The sequence below is a fragment of the Mchenga conophoros genome, linkage group LG23 (assembly GCF_057382185.1).
Source record: "Mchenga conophoros isolate Kocher_MC1m ecotype Shallow Benthic linkage group LG23, M_conophoros_male_GT1.1, whole genome shotgun sequence".
NCBI classification, from domain to species: domain Eukaryota; kingdom Metazoa; phylum Chordata; class Actinopteri; order Cichliformes; family Cichlidae; genus Mchenga; species Mchenga conophoros.
Window position 1 is genome coordinate 29,236,447 of NC_140547.1, and position 11,818 is coordinate 29,248,264.

At 39.5% G+C, this 11,818-nt stretch overlaps 2 protein-coding genes across 5 annotated transcripts in view; one reads left to right on the forward strand and one right to left on the reverse strand.

The window, feature by feature from the left end:
- Positions 1-1,381: 1,381 nt before the first annotated feature.
- LOC146547437 (protein jagunal homolog 1-B) lies at positions 1,382-4,172 on the forward strand. Of its 2 annotated transcripts, none has more exons than XM_085264796.1 (4): positions 1,382-1,591; positions 2,135-2,232; positions 3,393-3,465; positions 3,509-4,172. In XM_085264796.1, exons 2-4 carry the CDS (start codon positions 2,144-2,146, stop codon positions 3,923-3,925), a joined length of 579 nt encoding a protein of 192 aa, XP_085120922.1. In that variant the 5' UTR covers positions 1,382-1,591; positions 2,135-2,143; the 3' UTR covers positions 3,926-4,172. The 2 variants fall into 2 exon arrangements, with proteins under 2 accessions (XP_085120922.1, XP_085120923.1); XM_085264797.1 differs by having other exon boundaries at positions 1,398-1,591; positions 3,536-4,172.
- nfkbiz (nuclear factor of kappa light polypeptide gene enhancer in B-cells inhibitor, zeta) overlaps positions 4,029-11,818 on the reverse strand; it is a 9,518-nt gene continuing 1,728 nt past the window's right edge. The window contains exons 1-12 of one of the 3 annotated variants that reach the window (XM_085264795.1): positions 10,740-11,818; positions 10,211-10,307; positions 9,974-10,125; positions 9,490-9,569; positions 8,844-9,190; positions 8,043-8,148; positions 7,816-7,962; positions 6,103-6,166; positions 5,843-6,012; positions 5,579-5,689; positions 5,255-5,422; positions 4,029-5,166 (exon numbers count right to left, since the gene is read on the reverse strand). The exon at positions 10,740-11,818 is cut by the window's right edge and continues 1,127 nt beyond it. In XM_085264795.1, coding sequence (XP_085120921.1) covers positions 5,128-5,166; positions 5,255-5,422; positions 5,579-5,689; positions 5,843-6,012; positions 6,103-6,166; positions 7,816-7,962; positions 8,043-8,148; positions 8,844-9,190; positions 9,490-9,569; positions 9,974-10,049 — 1,308 coding nt within the window. In that variant the 5' untranslated portion in view covers positions 10,050-10,125; positions 10,211-10,307; positions 10,740-11,818 and the 3' untranslated portion in view covers positions 4,029-5,127. Of the gene's footprint in view, positions 5,423-5,578; positions 5,690-5,842; positions 6,013-6,102; positions 6,167-7,815; positions 7,963-8,042; positions 8,149-8,843; positions 9,191-9,489; positions 9,570-9,973; positions 10,126-10,210; positions 10,308-10,739 lie in introns of all 3 variants that reach the window. The other 2 variants (XM_085264794.1, XM_085264793.1) reach the window with 2 other exon arrangements.

Sequence of the window (11,818 nt, forward strand, 5' to 3'; positions counted from 1 at the left end):
TGCTTTATAGATTCCTACACCAATAACAATCAACAAGAATGAAAAACATGTAGCCAAGACCTTAATCAACACAGCAAAATTGAACTGGACCATGTCTGGACTTGATTCTTTGTGGTATAGATTCAACAAAGTGCTGGAAACATTCCTCAGAGATTTTGGACCATATTGACATGGCAGCATCACACAATTGCCGCAGATATGTGAACTGCACATCCAAAATGTTAATCTCAAAATGTTCTGCCACATCTCGAAGATGCTCTACTGGATTGAGATCTGATGACTACTGTGAACTTATTAACATGCTCAAGAAACCAGTTTAAAGATGATCTGAGCTTTGTGAAATTGCACATTATTCTGCTGTAAGCCCCCATCAGAAGATAGGTCATAAGGGGTCATGTGGGATGGACTGGACATGGTCAACAATAATACTCAGGCAAGCTGTGACATTTAAACAATCCAAATATCACAGCAGAAATCAGACCAGGCAATTTTCTATTGTCTAATTTTCACTGAGAAGAGCGGCACCTGGTGAGGTCGTCTGCTGCCGCAGCTTATCTGTAGGCCAACATTTGGCATCTTGTGCATTCAGAGTGGTTGTCTGAGTTACTGTTGCCCTCCTATTAGCTCAGTGCAGTCTGACCAACATTATGCACTCCACACTGTATATAAATGCCACTTGTTTTGCACATATTCAACTCTGTATATTTTATATATTTTATTATTATTATTATTATTATTATTTTATTTTATTTTTTTACTATTTAATTTGTAAAAATGTGTATACACACACACACACACACACACACACACACACACACACACACGTAGGAAAATATTTAGTATACACATCCAGAAATGCATACACTATTATATATTGTACATATATTTATTAGTTTCAGGTTGGCCATTCTTGTATTTTGCTCGTTTGTGTTGTTGTGTTTGCACATCTCTGTTGCTTGTGGGGCTCGCACACAAGAATTTCACTCGCATGTGCTGTGCCAGTGTGCCTGCACATGTGATGTGACAATAAAAAAAAGTGATTTGATTTGATTTGATTTGATTTGATTTGAACATTCTCCTCTGATCTCCACAATTTTTCATTTGTGGAAAAATCCCAGTAAATCATCAGTTTCTGAAATGTTCAGCTTGTCTGGCACTGAAATCACCTTTATTCAATATTCTGACACTCGCATTGAGCTTTAACAGGTCATCTTGACTGTATACATGCCTAAATACATTAATTATTTGTCTGATTACATGTTTCAGTAAAGAGCAATAGAACAGGAGCACCTAATAAAGTGGCCAGTGAGTTTATGTTTAAAATAAAATAGCCTATGACTGCAGCAGTGTCAGTGTGTTGTCATCAGATCATCCAGAGAAATGCAATCTGCTTATCAGAGGAATTAAATGGTTAACATATGACAGTCACAGGAAAGCAAGAAGATAGAGACCAATCAGGGTTTGACACGTCATACATTCTGTCTGTCATCCCTCTTTCCTTGTATGAAGCTGGCCAGCTAGCTGCTCTGTAGCCGTTGTTAACCAGGTTTTTAACGGTTAAATGCTTTTATTCTGTAGCAGAAAATAAAAGGTAAGTGCCGTTGTATATATCAGATGTCTCAACAGACGACATAATGCCATTGCCGGTGGTCTGACTCGTATTTATCTCTCGCTAACACTACTTTTGTTTGACTTACAGTAGCAGTGAATCACTCACAGGCATTAGCTTGCTAGCCTAGCCATTCCCAAACAATTTGTAACTCAACTTATCGACATAAGTCATGGCACCTGAAGTAAAAACGAAGTATCTTCTGAAACATTTAAGCTGACATGCAGAGTGGGAAACAGGAGCGTACTCTTAAACGCTCCCCGTGCCACATTAGCAGCATTAGCAGATAACTAATGAATTAAACACCTGTATGCCGTGATTTAATAAGAGCAAAGTCCCCTTCCACCCTCGTTTTAGAGCTTTGTCACTTTTACAAACGCAAACGTGAAGCTTTTAAAGTGTAAAATATAAGAGTAACGGTATTGCATGACTGACTGAGCAGTCAGCTCATTGCTGGAAATGACTGGCTTACTGATGTGTAATTAGACATTAGATGATGTTAAACCTGACATGTTTTGCCTTCAGATATCCATCATGGCTTCTCGGGCTGGTCCAAGAGCAGCGGGCACAGATGGCAGTGACTACCAGCACCGGGAGCGGGTCGCCTCTCACTACCAGATGAGGTTCATTTATTTGTCATTAAATGAGCAATAATCCCCAAATTCAACTCTTAAGGAATTATATTTATTTTATTTTTTTAATATTTTAACTTAAGTGCCCAAGTAATTAAACATTAGTAGTGTTTATCTGGAATCACTTTAGTTTTAATTTGTTTAAAAGCTGCTAAGTGTTAACTAGGGCCCTGTTAACTAAACTGATATAGATGACAGTATAAAAATGTATACCTCAGTTCATTCAAGGCTTTCTTTCATCAGTGTACAGTCCTGATCATTCAAATCAAATAATAAAACAAGCTTCACTGTTCTTAAGTATTAAACTACTAATTTGAAAAGCTAAAAAGAGCAGTACAGCTGTTCTAAAACCAGAATGTCAGTAGTATCTCATTTGGCGTCACAACTATCAGCTGGAGAGACTATTCTCAAGAGCTACTGAGAGAGATGCTACAGGAACATGTCAACATGTCCAGCATCTCATGGACTACTTACTGCAGCCAGTCTGTAAGGTAGTATATCTAATTAGGGTGGTGCCTCATCTAATTTGGTGATGTGCAGAAGCTCCAATGGGGACTCTGCTGCCTCCATTCCTGTTCAGCTCATACACGTCAAACTTTCAGGAAAAGTCCAGGTCATGCCTCGTACAGAGATACTGATGATTCTGCAGTGGTTGTATGTATTAGTGATCAACATTTAAAGGAAAAGTTACGCTGCACAACCTGTCTGACCTGGGACGGGATGTGGTCATTATCTCATCTCGTTTCACAAGTTATTATTTGTAAAACAACAAATATGACTTTGAGCACAATGTCGGTCAAGGTGATCATTGTAAGCTTGAATAAATTCTGAGTAATGCTGCAGGAGAAGTCGTGATTCTTTTGAATCATGGACCCACAGGCTTCTTGCAGTTGCGTAAGCTCATACTCCTTCTGGATGGACAAGCCAAAGCAAATACAGCCTTTTGAGAAGTACTGTTTCTGAGACATCAGAAGCATCGGCCTGCTTAAATAAGTATATAGTAATTTATATCTAAGAGATTCTTCTGAGTGAGTGATTTGTTGCTATGCAAAGGTTTCTGTATTTAGGAGACTTTGATCCACTAAATTTTGAGTCGTTTAAAATCTAACATCTGATTGGTCTTTCTTTTATTATTTCTTTTATGTTCACAGTGTTTCCTTGAAGTCTGAAATCCGTAAGCTCAACATTGTCCATCTGCTGATCTGGGTGTTGATGGCAGCTCAGGTAAGCATTCTTGTGCAGAAGCATGTTTTACGTTCTGTAAAAGTTGAATGTGTTTTCATTTCTTTCTCAGGTGACGGTAAGCCAGCTGAACCTGGTGTCCCACAAGGTGGTGGCCTCTCCATACCAGTGGGAGTACCCCTACTTACTGAGCATAATACCCACAGTCTTCAGCTTCTTGGCACTGCCCCGTAACAACATCAGCTACCTGGTCATCTCCATGATCAGCGCCGGGCTCTTTTGTGTGGCGCCACTGATCTACGGCAGCATGGAGATGTTCCCCGTGGCTCAGCAGCTCTATCGCCACGGCAAAGCATACCGTTTCATTTTCGGCTTCAGCGCCGTGTCAGTCATGTACCTGGTGATCGTCATCGCCGTGCAGGTTCACGGCTGGCAGATCTACTATAGTAAGAAGCTGCTGGACCAGTGGTTCACCACCACACAGGAGAAGAAGAAGAAATAAATTCAGCCGAAGCATGCTTAAACTCCAAGGTCAACTAGTTTGAAGGACAAAGAGGATCTTAGAGCCAAATTGCCAAGACTAAGAGACTTTATTGTTGTCCAGCTTGTTTTTTTTTTTCTATATTTATATTTGACAGTGATTACATCATTGTTTGAAGAAAATCAGTCCTTGGACAGATTGTAACCACCACCTTCCCCTCTGTACATGATTTCTGACATTTCATCATTAACAGCAACAAATCCTAAAATGTTTTGTGTACTTCATTACTTTTAAGTACTGAGAAAACGCAAATCACATGCAGTAACATTAATAAAATGTTTAGAAAATTAGAAATTGTAGTAAAAATTCTGGGATTCGGCACCATATTAGTCAAATTTTCCTCCAGGTGACTTCGTCCATTTCTCCAAAATTGGAGTTGGAGGTTTTCCACAATGTGTTGGAGATGCACATAAGACATTAACAGGTGATTGCCCAAATTTAAATCATGCCTGTTTGATTTTTTAATATGTATATGAGGCAGAGTCCCAGCATTCTGTATCACCCCTCCTATTTACAACCATATAGTTGAAACTTAACTAAAAATGTAAAACAAAACAATTCACACATCACAATAGTTACCTTTACAATAACACACAGTCATGAAGACAAAAACAACACAGTGTAATTGCATAGTTAGAAAAAAGTTGGTTCAGTGATTTTTTTTTTCCCCACATTTTGCATATCATTATCAAAACATTACCTAGATATTTAGGATTAGAACTCTTACAAAGATTTAAGCTTAGAAAATTAAGTGTAGATTTGATGAGGGATGCACCAGTTGTTACATTTTGGCCCAATATGCCGGGGAAAAAAAGAAATCATTTGATACCTTTCAAAGTACTATCTCTTGATGAGATGGGTAAATATTTTCCACTGCATTAACAAAAGGATTTCACTTGGTGCTAAAATATTCAAAAATTTAAAAAAACAACCCCAAGATTCCTTTCCAAACTCTTAAAACCTGTAAAGAATAATCACACTGACCCTACTTGATAAAAGTAACAAAAATTTTACATAAGTACATTTTTTTTTTTTTTTTTTGTAAGCATTACACCGTAATGAACAACTCGACATGTTTCACTGAAACAACCACCATCTGCCTTGTTTGGCAAATCATATTTATCATACTCAACTGTCTGACTGACAGTGTTCTTCAGCTTTATTTAAGCATTAACATGTTTTCCTTTCAGGATCTGCCGCACCTGCAGGAAAAAAATTTGATTTTGATTTCAGTCAGCAAACAGTGCCATCTGCAATTCCTCCAGCATGTATGTGAAGTGACACCCTTACCTTTTCCCCAGCAGGACCTTCAGGTACCAGCTGAGACGGCAGCTCATTTTCTAAGTTCCTAATCCCAGGATCGGCTCCCTTTCTCATAAGCAGCTTCACCGCTTCGGCTTGAGTTTTGTGATTGGTCAGAGAGCTGACGATGTGCAGCGCCGTGTTTCCACTGAACGTCTGAAAGGAGTGGAAAAGACACCACATGTTACTGTTTGTGTAGTTTTTATGGGCGCAGTTTGGAGCTGTGACAGCTGGGAAACTTTCTCTCTGGTTTCTTGTAAAAGGCAGCAATCCACCCTAAACATATTCTTTGTCATGAAACAGTAGGCATACCTTAACATTTACAATGGACAGCATTGTTGGCTGGTCAAGAAAAATCTTCAGCAGCTCCACATTTGCCTCCTCAGAAGCCATATGGAGAGAAGTCCGCCCACTTTTCAGATCCTGGAGAGATTAAAAATAAACCAAATGAAAACCAGACTGGAAATTTAGATCACTGTATCTTAAACCAAACCACAAGAGACGGGAAAACCCGAGCAGTTTGGTGTGGAGCAGGACCAAGCCAGCTAAATGTTCCCCTGAAGTGGTAATACTTACCTTTGTCCCACAGGAGGCGCCCATGTTCAGCAGAATCTTGATACATTCAAAGTACAAGCGCTTTCGCTGCCCCAGCTCCGCGGTCATGAATGTGCAGGGATTTTCCAGGTTCCTCAGATCCTTCACAACATTGTTGTGAGACAAGACGGCCAAATGAAGAGCAGTCAAACCTTCCAGACACAGAAACAAATTACAGAATTTAATCACAAAAAAGGCATTTAAGCATCCTAAAGTTTTCAGTCACACAAAAACACACTCACCATCGTAACTGAACATTTCTACATCGATCAGTTCCCCATTTCCTTTTAAGGCCTTCCAGATGCCCTGCGGAAATATGAGTGAGATTAAGAAAATATTCTTAATACAACTAGAAAAAAAAAGCATGACTGCAACACTAAATTCTATTCTGACAAAACGTTATTTGGCCTACATTTGTCACAGTTGCAGGGGAAGTGGATCAGAGTCCGGGTTTATTATTAATTTTGGCGCCATGTGATAAGACAAAGGTCTCTGGTACATTTGAGGAAGCAGGCAACGTGTTTCACATTAACTCTCAGCAATACGCATGTTATACATTAACAAGATGAGTTGTGTATCTCTGTTGTCTTAAGGGCTTGAGATGAAGGCCTCTTTTTTTATAGTCTTCAAGACAAGACTTAAAGACTTACTCAATTTCTTGTTTTAGAAGACCTGTCATCCAAGAGCCTTCTTCAGTTAAACCTTTAGTGGGTTTGTTATCATGCAGCCTTAACTCTTTACCCTCTAGAAACCTTACTAGGAGTAACCCTTGAATTTAATGATATATACTGAAGTGTCAGAACTCGTCAATAGGGGTACAGGGGAGGACGTCAAATATTGTCTTTATGGCAGAACTCTTGTTAACTCTTAACAATGAATGGGATGGGTCAGCAATTCTCAGGACACACTCTACGGTAGTAACCATACTAGGGGTTAAAAAATATGGGACTCCGATCATCTTTGAAAACTGAAGTATGTCTAGTTGCCAGTTTCAGCGCCTACAATGACCACTGGATTACTGACCTACACCGATATCTGTCTCCTGTTTAGGTTATGACATTTGATTAGTTCTTTGACACTAAACCCTCTGGTTTTGCTGCTCAGAATCAGAAAGTTCTGTTTCCCCTACTTGTAAGCACTCCATTGAGGAAAGCTGTCCCAATTCTGGCCCTGTGATGCTTAAACGTGGCAAGACTGTCGTCATCTATGCGACTTGGTGTTGTGGTTTCAGTGAAAATCTTCAGACTTTATTATGAAAGCTGAATTATGTTTTACAAAAGAAATGAATCCTGCGTTTGGAGTTTAGCCAGCCTTTCTCAATCCCCAGGTATCACCTAATGCCGTTTTCCATGGGCGTGGCTCATTTACTCACAAGGTGTCATTTGCCAGCAGAGCTTCACGCCCTGGATTGGGGCAATAGTGAGACAGGTGTGCCACTCCCATCTCGCTAGGAGATACGACAGTATCTGTTACTTTGTCCTACTGTTGTATCATGGGAATACTATACTCTGAACAATCACCCTTTTTTACATCTTAAACTTGTGTGTTTAAGCCTGTTGTTGCTATAGAAACAACCACAAATATTTTTCTTATTTTGCATCAACAAGAACACCAGATGCCGTTCTGATGCAATCCCAAAGGGATTAGTGCAGGGAATTTCGTTTGTTAGGTAAATGTCTACACTGTATAGCCACTTTGTATTTGATAGCAGCAATTAAAGTTTGAGAATTTTTAAAGCTAACTTAAAAATTTCGTGTTGATCCAAAGCAATGCTCTGAAAAGTTGCTAGACAGTATAATCTTACACTGCTTAGCAATGGAATGATTTAGATTAAATTAGTGAATATTTGAAGCCTAAAGAGGTCAACTTTAAGTTTATGCTTTAACTTTTAATCAGCATTTAATCTATATATACATATGCAGGTAGGTAGGTTAATACTGATAGTGATTTCTTACCCCCAGAGTGAGATAGTGGCCTTTCTCAGCACACACATGCAAAGGAGCACGGCCCCAGCAGTCTCTCGTGTTGACCTGAGCTCCATGAGCCATGAGGTCTTGGAGAATTAAGTACTGATTGGTGGTAGCCGCGATCTGGAGAGGGCTCTGTGGAAACACAGCTTACAGGTTAATGTGTCTTGATGTATGAAAACCACCATCAATCACAAGCCACTGAATGTCTTTACCTGCCCATTGTGTTCTTTAATGTCCAGAAAGCAAGTTCCAGCCATTTTTGCAGAGAGCACGTAAGCCAGAGCACGCAGACCTTTTGCTACTGCTATGTGAAGGAATCTGGTGGAAGGAGTAAAAAGGTCAGCTGCAGCAGAAATCCACAGAAATGCTGTTCATAGTGTTTGGGTCAGGCTTACTGTACATTTGTGTGATTTCTAATAATTATTCTGCACTTTTAGCCAAGTAGGCCTGTTAGAGCTATTTTCCATTTGCTCCTCAATGATTTCCACCTTTGTCTGCGTTTTTTTGTTTTTTTTTGCTTAATTGTTTACCCTAAAAACAATAACTTTCACCTAGTGTTCGTGTGACTTCTCTACCTGTTTTCCAACCGCTCCAACCTGTTATCCATTACCTTTGCATATTATAACCATTTAATCATCTTTTTCCCAACCATTTGAATATTTTGATCCGTTTCAATTGTATGATCCATTAGCTTATTTTCATATTTATGTCACTTTACCGGATAACTGTAGATATTGGAACCTTTTAGCTTTTAACCATTTAGCTATACATTTGCTGGGGGGGTGCTATTTAGCCTTCCACTGTTCTGTTACTTTAACCTGTTTCAGCTGATCAGCCTTGACTTTTAGTAGTTTCACCCATGTAGCTTTTTACTTTGACCTAGCTCTGTCTGCCCATACAATTGTATCTCTACTTTTTAGTTTACTATTTAATCTTCTCACCTAATTCTATGACACTGATCTTTATTCAACTAACCACTGGTCAGGGTAATGCTTTCGTTCATGTATACATACGTGTCACCATCTGAGTCCTGCATGGACAGCTGCTCTAGGGAAATTCCTTCAACTTTGCGTGCCTCCTGCTGTATTTGCCATTGAAACAAGGTCATCCTGCCTTCAGGAGACGGGGTCCTTTGTTCGTGCAGGGGTGGATACTCGAAGCTGTGCTGCATTTGTTGATTTACGAGAAACTCTTGTTTCATTGGAGCATTTTCAGGAGCAGCAGTTGGAAACAGGGTGGTGGTATTTTGACTGACAGGCACTGGAGGGCTTAACTGATGATGATTCACACCAGTGGGAGAAGTTTCGTATTTTGGAGACATGCGTTTATGCTCCAAATTGTAGTTGTCCTGTGAGCAGTTCTGTTAATACAAGAGGATCAATGTCAACTTTTACTAGGAATATTAATAACTGGCTTATTATGGGTTGTTATTATTCATAATAAACACACTCATTTGGGCTGCCTTTACATGCAGACTTTTCTCAACAACTTGTACTTGGCTCTGAATTTTGCCAATTCTTCCTCATACTGGAGGAACTCAAAGCACTGCCATAACTCAAGACTACACGCTCATGTGCACCTTTATAAAGAGTTCAGATGAAGCCTTCTATATGTTCTATTTTCTGTACTTTACTGGTCTACTTGCACTCAGGGCCATACCTGTAGATTTTTACGTTTCATCATTAGCATTTGCTTCACAGTTCTCACCGGTGGCGGCTTCACATCGATGAATGAGCACCCTGTAGTGAAATTAGAAGTTTTACTAGCCTGGACATGAAAGACACACTGTGTCTTTCACGCACTGTAAATATGTGCCACCGCATAAAGCATCAGGTATTTATTCTTCAGTGAAAAATAGGAAACAGTGCATGCAGTAAGGGGGTAAAGTTCATTTATCAATAAAAGCTCTCGGTTGATTAGGTAAGCATTTAGTCATGTGGTGTGCTTTAGGCCTGGCACACAAAGTCAACAGTGCGACTAATTTAACATTCCCAAGTCTGTCTGACTTCCTCGTTCTATGAATCTCGAAAAATAAAACAGGTGGAATAAGGTGTTTGGAGGCAAAACAATGTGTGAGGTTAGAGTTTCAGACTTTTTAGAGCAGTGAATGTGTTATCAGTTTACTGAAATTACACAAACTCACCTCTGAAACTCGAGCCGAAAGGAGAGGCCAGCAGGGTCTGGCCTCCTGAGATTTCAATCCCTCTAGAATCCAGCATGTTTACGGAGTCATTCACTGATTCTCAGCTAGCGTTCTCTGTCAGTTTTCTCTGCTGCTCCCTCCACACACACAACCTGGAGGGTAAACTGCCTATTACTATAAATTTTATGAAAAACAAACAGCAGGTGTGTGATAGTGAAACATGTACAGGTGGCTCACCTTTCTGCTTGTTAACGCAGGATCAGAAACAAGGAACAACTGCAGCACAAAATGCCCCGCAACTGGTTTCCTCCTACACAGGGTTACTGAGGTGTGTCTGTTAAGCATTTCAAAATAAAGGTTTTACTTTATGCATAACTGCAAAACATTTATTCCAACTAAAGCCACCTAAATTCTACTAGTTTATGTTTGCAGCTCAAGGTGAAAGTCGAAATTAAAACACTGAAAACAAATTTATATGCAAATAAAGTACATTAAAGTATTAAAGTAAGAAAAAAGGCTCTAAAAGCAGTTGGATTTAAGCCTATTTAGAAACATAAAAGATTAGCGGCGATCAGTTTATATGCAAATGAACTTTACAGTTTGAATACATAAGCAAACTTATGAACAATGCTGCCTTTTAACACCACTCAGTCCCAAACGCAGTGCAAATTTAAACTAAGTACTCTTCAATTAAAGCAGATTATTATTAAATATGTCCTGTTACTACATTAAACAGAAAACTTCCTCTTAGGTTCCAGAGGCTTACCTGTCAAGTTCTGCGCATCTGCAGGATGAAGACCTGTGTTTTGTTACTGAACACCTGCATATAACTGAAAGCTCAAGCTCTGGATGACTTTAATTTGTTGTTGGAGCAAACCACTCCCCTGTAACAGCCATCGTTTGTTGGGATTTCCCCTCTGGGAGAGGGAGACAGGTTGTGCTAGAATTTAAAAAAACAGATCCTGCGTGGGCGTTATGAAATGCGTGATAAGGCAGAATGGGATGGCAGAAGGACGTCCTTATTCTGAAACAAAGAACAGACAGACAGATTTTTACTACAAATTTCTGCTCAGCTTTTTAATACATATTTTTAAAAATCTGCCTTTTTGTTGGTTCTTTGCCTGCTTCGACTACACTTGATCTGATCCACTTCAAATTTGGCAGGTTTGAAGTGGATGAGATGACTTGTTTAGATGAGCATTTGTCATATTTGTCATACATATAGCATTTGAGTTTTTGAATGTTTCCCATGTGGTGACTGTGCTCTGCTCCACTCTGTGTGGAGAGTATACCTCACCTCTACGTTTAACCATCACCGACAGGTACTGAACTTACCCAAAATGAGTCCTTTAATCCCGAAACCAACTCAAACATGCCTTTGAAGGAATGTGGAAAAAATGAGAGCGTACCAAAAAAATGTGACCTATGTCTGCACTTGTAGGTTTTATTGTTTTTACTAGGCTAGGTTGCTGAGGTACGCAGGCTGGAAGAATTGTGTAAGGCTCATTTGTTGATTAATGTTGTCAAAACAGCATGTCTTGAATGACCCAGGCCCCGTAAAAGATGTTTCACTTCCTGGTCAGTCTGTGCAAGTTGTTATTCGCTTTAAATCTGGAAACATATATTGATTCCATTTACAAGAAAGCTAATCAGAGATCAGGGTGTTAAGAGGCTTTGGCGTTAGCCACAATGTTTTTGGAAAGAGTTTGTTAGCTTGATTGAAAGTGTCCTTATATCCAATATCTCAATGTGGTAATCAGGGGCAAACTGAACAGGGTTGTAAGAACTGGAGGGAAAAAAAATGATGAAGCTGTATCATCAGGCTGTCTTAAGGAAAAGCCCGGT